The 12,638-nt window shown below is 43.1% G+C and overlaps 1 protein-coding gene across 1 annotated transcript in view; it reads left to right on the plus strand.

The window, feature by feature from the left end:
• Nucleotides 1-12,638, plus strand: part of LOC132533009 (E3 ubiquitin-protein ligase Nedd-4-like) — a 399,156-nt gene that overhangs the window by 379,376 nt on the left and 7,142 nt on the right. Inside the window, exons 4-5 of the mRNA XM_060172334.1 lie at nucleotides 8,022-8,103; nucleotides 10,853-10,891. Coding sequence (XP_060028317.1) covers nucleotides 8,022-8,103; nucleotides 10,853-10,891 — 121 coding nt within the window. The remainder of the gene's footprint in view (nucleotides 1-8,021; nucleotides 8,104-10,852; nucleotides 10,892-12,638) is intronic.

Raw genomic sequence — 12,638 nt, forward strand, 5'->3', positions numbered from 1 at the left:
AGATGGAAGCCAAGACCCATCTGGTCAACGGCTGAGCCACTACTTCCATCCTTGAACTTGCAGCCTGCTCTCCTTCCAGTGCTCCCTGCTCCCTCCCCTGGAACATGTCCCCTGTCATTCTTTCACCAACTCCCACACCTTGGCTGGTTCCTGTGGACACCCTAAACCCTGGGTGGGCACTCAAGACATGCCCTGGTATGCCTCTCTTGCTTCCCACTGAGGGACACTGTTCCAGACTCAAGGCAAACATGCCTGGGATTATGCTGAACTCTGCCGTAGTGAGGCAGCAGTCATGGCAGCCAGCGGCCAGGAGGAGAGGTTGCAGCAGCGGCTGATGGAGTTCTCCATGAAATCGGGATGTGTGTCTACCCACACCTGCATGCGTGCTGGCAGCCTGCTCTAGAGCTGACAGTGCTCACAGGCCTTGGGATATTTTTAGCAGTAGCTCAGCAGTTGGAAATGAAAGTCAGTCCCTCTCTTCTCTCTTCTCTCTCTCTTACTCATTTCAAGCCACATCTGTAACAGAGCTTTTCTCGGAGAGTCAAGTCTGAATCCAGAGCTCCCGCATTGCTAGGAGTCAGCTTGAAATGCACATTCTTCATCTCCCCCTTGGATATACTAGACCTTGAGGGGTTGGGGATCTTAGGGACTAGTCTCTGGGCTTTTTTTTTTAAGTCATCCTTACTCCAGGCAATTCTTAGATGCTCGCATCTGAGAACCATCCAGTTAGAACTTGACTCCTAACTACTTGCCTAGATCAAGGCTCTGACTAGGCAGGTGCTCCTGGGGTTTTGACCCAGGTGAGGTACTGGTTCCTGAGTCATCCTTATCAGAAGGTTAAAGGTTCTGTTTATATGCTGTTTAGTCAGATGACATCTATCGCTTATAGAAAGAGGCAAGGGTTTGACTCATACATTTTTCTAAAGCTAGAATATAACAATAACATTTACTCACAAAGGTATAACAATAAATTCTTCCCCTTTTTTTTTCTTTCTTCTCTCCACCAGACTTATCTAAAGGGTCAGGGCCTAAGCATAGTGAGTTCACCACTCCCAGCAGCCATTTTCTTTTCTTTTTAAATTTTTATTTATAAAATGGAAACGTTGACAAAACCATAAGATAAGAGGGTAACAATCCCATGCAATTTCCACCACCATAACTCTGTATACCATCCCCTCCCCTGGTAGCTTTCCTATTATTTAAAACTCTGGGAATATGGACCCAGTGTCATTATGGGGTGCATAAGGTAGAAAGTCTGGCTTCTGTAATTGCTTCCCTGCTGAACATGGGTGTTGGCAGGTCAATCCATACTCCCAGCCAGTCTCTATTTTTCCTAGTGAAGCAGAGCTCTGGGGAGGTGGGGCTCAAGGACACATCGGTGGGGTTGTCTGCCCAGGAAAGTCCGCTTGGCATCATGGTAGTATCTGGTACCTGGTGGATGAAAAAGAGTTAACATATAAAGCCATACAAATTGTTGACTAGTCATGAACCTGAAGGCTGGAATAGTTCAGATGAAGATTTGGGGTCTCTATTTTGGAAATAGCTAGTGGGTCTATTTTAGGTATATTCCAAAGGGCCCATGACTTTACTAGTTTTGCCTGAGCCTAACGTCTGATATACAGGTGGACCTAAGTTATAGTCTGGGGAGATGATGTCATGGCTGGAAAAAGGGCGAGAAAGCTGGATCAGGGAAGAGAGTAGCTCCCAAATATGGGAAGGGTGTATAAATATTGTTGACTGTAAACCCCATCGATTTGATCTGATCTGATCTGATCTCGGGCCCATATTCAGCATTGGAGCCTATGTGACCTCTGCATCCCTGTAGATCTGTGGTCATGAGTAGGAACATTCCAAGCTGCCCCAATTTCAGGACCCATCTTCCTCAGGTGGTAGATAGAGTATGTTATCCAGCCTCCTTTCAGGATGGAACTACCGTTGTTGATCCACATTACGGGCAAAGTCTATGGGGCCCCCAAGGTGTCCATTATGTTGTTCCTGATGGAGATGACCTGTAACAATGGAGAGAGGGATGTAGGCCCATCATGTCTGTGGTGGGAATTCCAGGACTCCACAACTAGGGCCCCAGCTGATGGTGGCCTGATAGTAACTAAAGAGTCATTGTTAAGCTATGCCAGTCTCTTGCCCTTAGCTTTGGAGTGACTGAGGGAAGTGTAGTAGGAAGTAGGTGAGGAGGGTATCTAGGTCTCAGTAGAAACTATTTCATTAGGTACTTTATGGTGTCTTTTTTAGGTCTTTCTACTTGCTTCATTTGTTGACTCACTGTAAACTATTGTGCACTTTTGCTTTCAGGTGTATATTTTGCCCTAATTTATGGATACATGTGCACATATGCCCTATCTCATGGGACCTGGTCTATATCTAGGTTTTGGGGCTTTGTTAATAAGTGAACCACCCGAAATGGAATTAAGGAGTCCTATGAGAAAGGAAAGGTCTCACCAGAGTAATGAGACTGAGGGGTTGACATTTCACGCCTCGTGTCTCTGGACACAGTCTGAAGTGAAGCATGCTGAGGTGATACTCGTTGCATTGATTAGGTTGGGATCAGCAGATGCAGTATCACTTGGTATGAATTGAGGGAAGCATGCTGGAAAGTGAGCCTCACCCTAGAAGTTCCAGGACTGGGGGAAATAATGGGCTTTAAACCCTGTCTTAGGGTTTAAGAAGGCAATAGATACTTATTGCTATAATCACATTATTTGGCAATTGGGTTAACTTTGAAAATCCCATTGTTAGGATTTATTGTATCATACACAACATCACCATAATTTATGTCTTTTGGCGTTATTTATATATAGCTGTGTCTTATAAAGTAACAGTATGAAGTATTCACTTAGAAAGTAACACTGTTGTTAAAATTTCGGAACTCTTGCTGGGCGGGTGACAGAGACGACCAGACACACGGCTGGGCAGGGAAGCTGTATTTCTTTATTCAGGAACAACGATTCATAAACTAAGACAAACTAATCACCAAACAGAACTCTGCTGTCTCTTTGCGGCGGCGCAAGCACTCCCTCTTACTCTGGAACTCAGGAACTCAGGAACTCTGTCTCTCTGGCACTCTCTCTTACTCTGTAACCCTGAAACTCTCGAACTCAGGAACTCTGTCACTCTGTCACTCTGGAACTCTCGGACTCAGGAACCCTCTCGAACTCTCGAACTCTGAAACTCTCGAACTCATGAACTCAGGAACCCTCCCTCAGGGTTCCTTGGGGCGGGGCCAAGCAGGCCCGCGAAATTAATTGGACTGATCCAATTCTCTTGGTTTGGGGAGGGCTAGAACAAACCAATGTAAAGCATACGACAATTCCCCCTTTTCTTTTTAACTAAATGACTATAGTATCAAGGGTGTGGGGTGAACAGAAACATATATAACAAAAACCAGCATGTTGCCAAGGGAAGGCCTGAGGGGGCCATATCTGAAAAAAAAACATTTCTTGCCTCTGGGGGGCTACTTGCCTCGACGGGCAATTGCATGGGGGCGGGGAACGGCCTAGGGTCCCAAAGGCAGCTGGCTGCAACTTACTTACTATGAAACAAAACTTGTTATTAGCATATCTACTGCACAATCTAACATTTCTAATAGAGAAGGAATTTGAGACTTTTACATATCAACAACGTCTTTTAACCTTTTGTTACACCCATTCAAGATGGAGACACACCCTAGGTGTGGGCCGGAGAGGAAACCTCAGGCATGAGAATAATTAGCATAGCCATTGTGCGATCTACCATTTCTAATAGAGAAGGTAGTGTTTTACATATCAACAAGTCCTTTTGTTTAGACCAACTTAGTTAAAATATATTGATTGTTAACTAATTTTTACCTTAGACTTTAAATATAAGTTAATTTTATCTTTATGAGAATTATATTGAAAACCTTTTTCATTTAACTTTGACTAGTAAGAATTTAGCCTTAAAGCTACTGTTTACCAAACTTTAAACATACACATAAACATGGTCATTAATACACAAGGAGAGAAACCTTTGTTACGAAGACATGTCATTTTAAACACGAATTTAAGTCTGTACTGTCTTAGTTGTTGGGGGGGGGGGGGGCTCACCATCCGGAGGTGGCTTCCTGCACAGCTTCACTTTTAGGAATTGCAGGTTGCGATCTCTGCACAAATCTCTGCGTACTCCAGCTTGTCTGCCTTCAGACCGGACCGGCGGCTGGAGATCTCGTGTGCCCAGTTTCGGCAGGGAGCCCGGGGGTCCGGGAGGCCCGGGATGGTTCCAGAATTCATAGTAAGAGGGCGGGCAGGCAATCTTTGTAGAAGGCGTGGGCCTAGGTGCCCAGGGGTGGCGGCCATGATAGGCCGCCGCGGCCCTGCCATGTCTGCTGCCCTGCTCGCAGTGGCCGAGCAGCGTGGAGGGATCACGCGTCCAGTGCCCTGCGCCACGCGGTGGAGAGCCGGCTCCTGTGGGCTGGCCTCAGGCTCTTGCATGTTGGCCTCGGGCTCTTGTGTGTTGGCATAGGGCTCCAGCATGTTGGCATTGGGCTCCTGGGGCTTTTGTGTGCTGGCGTAGGCCTCCTGCGGGCTGCGGGCTGCGGGGCTGCGGGCGCAGTGCGCGGGGTTGTCTGGGCGCAGCCGGCTGGCTGGCTGTTGAACCAGGTGGAAACAGCAGCTCCGCGCCTCGCCTCCCGCCCGCTGGCTCTTCCCGCTGGCTGTTCTGAGTTCGCCCGAGCGAGTGGAAACCACAGAGTGGTCCAGAGATAAATGTTCCAGAAACAGCAAAACAGCCTCGTGAAGAAAGAGCAGAGGCCTTTGGAGATCTCTTCACAAGCAGAAGAGAAGGCCATAGTGCATAGGTACCCAAATTGTCTTTACTTATCTGAGAGATGCACAGGTCAGGTCCACGTGGGCGCCATTTGTTGTTAAAATTTTCGGATGGCTCCAGCTGGCCGGGATTCTGTTCTCCCTGGTCTAAGCTTTTAAGAGAGTCAACATTTCAAAGAACAAGTCATTATTAGAAATGTATTAACAATTCAGTCTGATTACAAGTTTAAAGTCTTAAGTGCTTAGATTGAAGGAACATATACTCAGCCTATAATCTGTCCATTAAAAGTTTGAGACATTCAATCAGTTTTTTCCCCCTCTCATGTTAATTAGTGATTTATGAGACTACAAGTTAATAGGAGTGTACATCACCATCATTCCCACCAGCAAAGGACTGTGTGCCCTCCCTCCCCCATGAAGCCGAACATCTGCCCTCACTACATTACTTTGGTGCCCTACTCCAAACTCAGTCAGATCTTGCTTTGAGTTTCCCTTTCTCAACTTATGTTTATGAGTGGGATCATCCCATACTTGTCTGTCTCTCTCTGACCTAGCTCACTTAACATAATTCCTTCTAGCTCCATCCAAGATAGATCAGAAAAGGTGGGCTCATTGTTCTTAATAGCTGCATAGTATTCCATTGTGTATATATACCACAGCTTTCTCAGCCACTCATCTGCTGTTGGGCACTTGGGTTCTGAGTTGCTTCCAAGTTTTAGCTATTACAAATTGTGGTGCTATGAACATAGGTGTACACATATCTTTTTGGTTGGGTGTTATGGAGTCGTTGGGGTATATCCCTAGGAAAGGGATTACTGGGTCATATGGAAGGTCCATCTCTATAGCCTTGTGAGGGTTCTCCAGACTGCTCTCCACAGAGGTTAGACCAATTTACATTCCCACCAGCAGTGCAGGAGGGTTTCTTTGTCCCCACAACCTCTCCAGCATTTGCTGCTGCTGTCATTTCTGATGTATGCCATTCTCACAGGGGTTAATTTGTATCTCAGTGTTGTCTTTATTTGCATTTCTCTGCCAATCAGTCACCTGGAACAATTTTTCATGTGTTTGCTAGGCTTTTGGATCGCTTCTGTAGTGAATATTGTGTTCATATCCTCTGCCCATTTTTGGATGGGGTCATTTGCTTCTTTGTTGCTATGTTTGGTGAGCTCTTTTGCTAATATTTTGGTTATTAGTCTCTTGTCTGATATATAGCATTTGAAGATTCTCTCCCATTCTGTGAAGGGTCTCTTTGTTTGTGTGATGGATTTTTTTCCAACAGCCGTTTCTTTGTGTGTGTGTGTGTGTGTGTGTGTGTGTGTGTGTGTGTGTGTGTGTGCTTTCCTTATTTCTTGATAGAGACTGAGAAATGAGGAAGGGGGAAGAAGGGGGGGAGGGAGAGAGAGAGACCTGGAGCCAAGTGGTGGTGCACTCAGTTAAGCTAACACATCATTTCTCAAAAGGATCTGGATTCAAGCCCCAAGTCCCCACCTGTAGGGGGAAGCTTCACAAATAGTGAAGCAGTGCTCCCAGTGTCTCTTTCTCTCCTCATCTCCTCCTCCCCTCAATTTCTCTCTGACCTGTCAAATAAAAGAAAGGAAAAAATGACTTCAGGAAATAGTCCCCATCAAGAACCCAGCTAGCAATTAAAATAAATGAGCAAACTAATAGGTAATAAAGAGAGGTACGTGAAGCATTAGTCCACCACTGATGAGCCCCCCTCCCCTGCAGGTAGGAATTAGGGGATTGCACCTGGGTTCTGGCACATAGTAAGGTATACACCCTACCAGGTATGACTTTGCCTAGCCCCTATCCCCCCTCCCCCCTCCCTCCCTCCCTTCCTTCCTTCCTCCCTTCCTTCCTTCCTTCCTTCCATCTTCTTTTCAATTAGATTTGTGGTGTTTTCACTTAGATGTGCTTTATGTTTAACACATACTACCTATAGGGAGAGGACCAGCGATAACTCACCTTGTTGGGCACACACTGCTATGAATAAGGCCCCTGTTTTGAACCCTCAGCACCACACTATACACAGAGGTAGTTTCAGGAGTGGTGGAGCAGTGCTATGGTGTCTCCCCGCCACCTGTGTGTGTGTGTGTGTGTGTGTGTGTGTGTGTGTGTCCGTGTCCCTCTCCTCTCTGATAATTTCAGTGAAAAATGGCGGGGGAGGGGGGTGAGTCCACCAGGAATAATGAAATTGTGCAAACATAAAAAATCAGTGGTAGAAAAATTATTCTAGATCTATGGCTGCAGTATTTTTTTTCTGACCTTTGCTTTCTTTTGGGTATTGACTCTAGCCCCATTCATACAGAACTTTTAATTTTGCCCCACCTACAAAAGCCCTTTCTTATGACTTTCAGCATCTTAGGTGTGAAACATAAGAACTAAACCCCAGGTGTTTATAACATGATAGTTTGACTGGATTCCAGCTACTTGGGTTGACAGTACCAGAGCATGTAATTGAATTTAACCCTTCATAGATAGTCCACAGTGAGTAATCATGTGAGTGTGCTTAGTTGCTAAACATTTTTAGTTTTCCAAGAAAACAGAGACCCTGGGGCTTGGATTCAGGACATTTGAAGTTTAATCTAGACTTTACCTGAATCTGTAACTTGGGGAAAATCTCTTGACTTCCTGGGTTGTAGTTTTTGTTATATGGGAAATTGGGGAATGTAATGCATGTACAAACTATTGTACTTACTGTTGAATGCAAAACATTAATTCCCCAATTAAAAAAATAATAATAAAGAAATTACATGGAAGATAGCTTTGGTTTGGATGAACAATGTCTGTTCAATCTGGATTAAAAAAAAAGTGTTTTTTTCTCTACAGTAGCTATGAAAACATAAATGATAGAAATGTTCTAACTAGCCTGAACAAGTTTTATGTGCCTTTTAGTGATCTTTCTTGAAATTGTTTCAGAACCGTTAGAAAACATATCTTTAAAAATAAAAAAAATAGAGAAAATAAACTTATGATGTGGGTTTTATGACATTTTGAAATAAAATACTATTTATTATGAAATAAATACCATTGGCTTTGGTTGACAGATACTCCTCAAAGTGTCTTGACTTCGTAGGTGTGTTGAAAATGCTACGGCTTAGTATGTAGAATTTGCCTGGCCTAGATGTGAACTGATATTTACACTTTAATTTAACTTTGCTACTTTTTATATTTTTTTAAAAAAAGAAAAGCATAATCTGATTAAATCTGAATATTTTCTTACAGTGATCCATATGTGAAGCTTTCATTGTACGTAGCGGATGAAAATAGAGAACTTGCTTTGGTGCAGACAAAAACAATAAAAAAGGTAGGTGTCCATTAAACTTTACTGAAGTCATAAATTTACTCAAGTAGACTGTGTTTCTGGTTTAACAGAAGTTTAGACCTTAACGTTTGGAATAGTTTCAATTTTAGGAATTTCTCAGTATAAAAATCTGTACAGCTAATACAGACCTGGATTTTCACTTTTAATCCGATATTGTTTCTGACTTTTAGTTTTTTCTTTCTTCATTTTTTGTAATTTGGGATTAATATAGTAGGTTACAAGATTGTGAGACTACAGTATATAGTTCACACCACACCCACCACCAAAGTTCTGTCTTCCTACATCCCATCTCCCAAAGACAACTACCCCAGCACCATAGTCTGGCTTCAAGTTTTATGACTATAGAACCTTTAAACATAAATATTCAATAGCAGAACAAGTAGCATTCCCCACCCCCTGAAAAGAATACAGTAAAACAAGGACTTGCTCTTGGTTTAATCTCCCATAAAGAAAATTTGAAATACTTTTAAGGAAATGACATGGCTTATGGAATTAATATGTGTAATTCAAAACCGGTGTGTTATCATAGGAAGCAAAATAGCTGGTTAGCTATATGAAAAGTGCGTGTGCGTGTGCGTGCATGTGCGTGCGTGGGTGTGTGTGCATGTGTGTGCGTGTGTAAGAGAGAGATGAAATTGTATGCAGACTTGTTTTACTTTTCTAAGATTTATGCAGTTTCATTGATGATTTGGTTCATTATCTCCCCATCTCCATGCCAAGATAAGCATCTATCTAAAAGATTAGCTATTTATTCCACATTGGCTCACTAATTGAAGACTCAGTGTTCTCTATCAAGAATACGGTTCTCCTGGGTGCTTTGGTGTGATTTACATCATTCTGGGTAACTTATGTTTCCCTTCCCACCTATGGGGGGCAGGTAGGCTACGTTTCCTGGAGAGCATGGTGGTTTTTGAAACACAGGAACTTGCCCGCTATTGTGTGGCCGCCTGGGTTCCAGGAACTGGTCGTTTTGTGCAAGAAGCGCATGGCAGAGTCGTGCCCTCCACCTGGCATCTGGATTGGCGTTAAAAATCTGTTTTGCAAACAGGAGCCGATGTTTTGATTGGGGTGGGGGGAGGACGGGTGGAAAGACAGAGGCCATTGTCTGCTGTTAGGCGCTGTCCCTGCTCGCCAACTAGCTGAGCCAGGCTCTTCGTGAAGGCGGGGCAAAACCAACGCTGAGAGAACTGAGAACGGGGAGCCACCCAAGCCGGCGATTTGGAATATTGAAAGATTTTTTTTTTTTCTTCCGAGGGGAGAGTCTCCTTCTCCCTGACCAGCCTCAGCAGAGGCTGTGGTTCTGCAGCTGGGCTGTGTGACTCTTGGCTGCCAGTCTCCTGGTTCGTATTTCTGTGCTCCGGTTTCAAGAACTGCTTTCGTCCTCCTCGCCTCCCCGCCCTGTGCCTGGTCCTTCAGTCTTTTGTGGTCTCGCATTGTGTGTGTGTCCTCCCTAGCCCGTCATTTACATCTTCCTGTCTGCTTTTCTGTGAAGCTGCCTTCCTCCTGGGGCTGCTGTCTGGGACCCCCCAGGACAGTAGCCTCCTCTCTCCTCAGCTGCTATCCCTTTTCCAGTCTCTCTCTCTCTCTCTCTCTCTCTCTCTCTCTCTCATTCAGCGCTAAGTATATGAAACCCCATTATTTAGGATTGAATTTGCTATGGAGTTGTGAGTTCCCTCCCTTCCTTTCTTCCCTCCTTTTCTATGTTCAATGATTCAGGAATTCTGTACTTTTTACCTGTATACTGCCTTGCCTGGTGTTGTTTCTTATTTATTTATATTTTTTGTCCCCCCCCCATCTTCCTTTACAAGTATGTTCCTACTAGGCTGACTATAGAGGCAAATCTGACTCCCAAAATATCTGTAGCCATTGGCGAGGCTGTTTTTCAGTCTCACGTTTTTGGGTATCGTCTTAAAGAGGTGCTTTTATTTCAGAGAAGTACCCGTGAGTAAAGGCAAGCACATGCGTAGGTCCTATATGTGTTCTTTCATGGAGTGAGCTGCACAGGATGGTTGGCAACCCATCCATTGTCCATGCTGATGACACAAGGATTCTTTCCAGGGCCTTATGAGATGCATATTTAAGTGGCTTGATAGGGGGCTGGTGAGATGAGTCTGTAGTGGCTATTTTTAGACCTGAGTATTTTGGGAAAAAAGAATTTCGTTTGGTATATAACTGGCAGCTGTTTTTTTTTTTTTTTTTTTTTTTTGGTCATATAATCGAACCATCAATATTCCTTGAAAATGTTCTTCAGATTTCAGTTTTATGTAAATATTAAATGAACCCTGTCACCTTTCTGCCACCTGTCTCATTGTTCTCCAGTTTGTAGCAGACAGAGGGGTGTGAACAGAGTTCATTTCTCTCTTGATAGAATAGGTCCTATCAATAATAATTTCTTAAAGGCTGTTTATGCCTTCATATGGATGACTCCTCAGAGGAACCCTGGCTTCTCCTTCTGGCTGAATGCATGGAATGTGCTTTCTTATCTATGACCACCAGTTTCATTAATACACCCCACTGCTCATCTAGTGTGGTTTATGGAATGGTCTCATAGAATTAATCAGCCAACTGCTTCTTTTGTTGCCATTTTGAAAGAGCTCCTGAGTTTGTTTTTTTGTTTGTTTGTTTTGTTTATCGAGAAATGTTTAAGCATATATGTAGACTGTAATATCTTAGTAAAATTGTTAATGTTTCAAAGACTGTGAAAAATATTACCAGATAATTTCTCTTCCAGACGCTGAACCCAAAATGGAATGAAGAGTTCTATTTTAGAGTAAGTTTTTCATAATTTTGTCTTTATGTTTGATAACTAGGCTTTTTATCAGAATAAAGTCATATTTAACAAAAGCTTGATAATTATTGTGAAACTTCCTTTCTAATTTGAGAAATGATTGGGTATCTTCCTAGTATGTCCTAAATTCTCAAAGACAATGATTATTGGTAAAATCTGGACTTTTCAAAATGTTTTAGGGTGGGAAAAAGAAAGCTACCCAAATGTCTTATTATAGGTTTTCTGTTCAAGTATTTATTTTAAAAAGTAAAATTTGTGAGGGAAATGTCTTACCTAGTTCAATGAGTCCTGGGCTATAAATTATTTTAGAGATAGGATGAAACAATTGACCCAGGGTGATTTAAAAGAAGCGTGAAAATTGGCAGTGGTGTTTAGTTAACAGGAAGACGTTTTGCAGCTCAGATGTTTAGTAGATGAGTATAGGATAGTTACTTCTGGAGTTTAAACAACACTGAATTAGGTAACACTTCCACAACCTTTTATACTTAATATCTCCAAGAGCTATATGTAGAAGTGACTGAGCTTTTTCAGGGATTTTTTTTTTGTACTGAAAATTTAAGAATAAATCATTTAGCTATTTTCTGGGGGGGGGGGGGGGAATGTGTTTTTTCCTTCGTGGCAGTGAATATATTTCAATTGTTTGTAAGCTGTGATAGTGAAAACTGCTTGATCTACAAAAATGCTGCCCAGGAGATCTTCCTCTGGGTGTTTGTTGATTCACAAAGAACCTTCTTACCATTCCACCCACTGTAATTGATCTTGATATCTTCCTTCCAGTTAAATTACTTACTTATTTATTCATTTATTTGACAGAGACAAAGAAACTGAGATGAAAGGAGAGATAGGGAGAGAGAAAGATACCTGTTTTATAGCTTCCTGGCTTATTGAAAGAGCCACACACCCCATGTGCCCTCCACCCTCCACAGTTTGAGACCAAGAACTTGAATTCTGGTCCTTGCGCATGGTAACATGTAGGCCCAAACGGATGCACCACCAACCAGCCTCCTCCTCGATCACAACAGTATTTCAGGTACCCCATGTCTGTTACATCTGTTTCCTATATTATGTGCAGCACTGAAATGCAACATTGACATTTTAATACTTGGTGAGACCCAGTGTATAGCGCCTACCCAATATGTTTTAAGTTACTTGATGAAGCACTGACAGGCTTGTGGGGTTGATAGATAGCTGTTATTTTGCCTCTAAGTAACTCTCATGTAGAGCTTGCCACTGGTAAAACTGGAATCACCAAGAGCTGAGGCTCCTTTTCAGCCATATCTATACCAGCTTCAGTACATACAAAAGTCTCTTCACCAATCATGACTATAAGTATAAGGAAGTTTTTAGCCTTTATTATTATTTATTATTATTCTTATTTTAATTTCCACCAGGGTTATTGCTGGGACTCAGTATCTGCATTATGAATCCACAACACCCAACAGCTTTTTTCTTTTTGATAGAAATTGAGAGGGAAGGGAGAGAGAGGGAGAGGGAGAGAGAGGGAGCGGGGGGAGACTTGCAGTACTGCCTCATGGGCCATGAAACTTCCCTCCTGCAGGTTGGGGGGCCAGGGGCTTGAACCCAGGTCCCTGTATATGGTAAAGTGTGTACTCTACCGAGTGCTCCTATACCCAGCCTCTTTATTTTTAGTTGTTTAAATCTTTGCCTCAGGGCTAGAAAAAAGACTCAACAATAAGGGCACACGCCTTGCCACATGCACAGCTCAGGT

The sequence above is a fragment of the Erinaceus europaeus genome, chromosome 15 (assembly GCF_950295315.1).
Source record: "Erinaceus europaeus chromosome 15, mEriEur2.1, whole genome shotgun sequence".
Lineage (NCBI taxonomy): Eukaryota > Metazoa > Chordata > Mammalia > Eulipotyphla > Erinaceidae > Erinaceus > Erinaceus europaeus.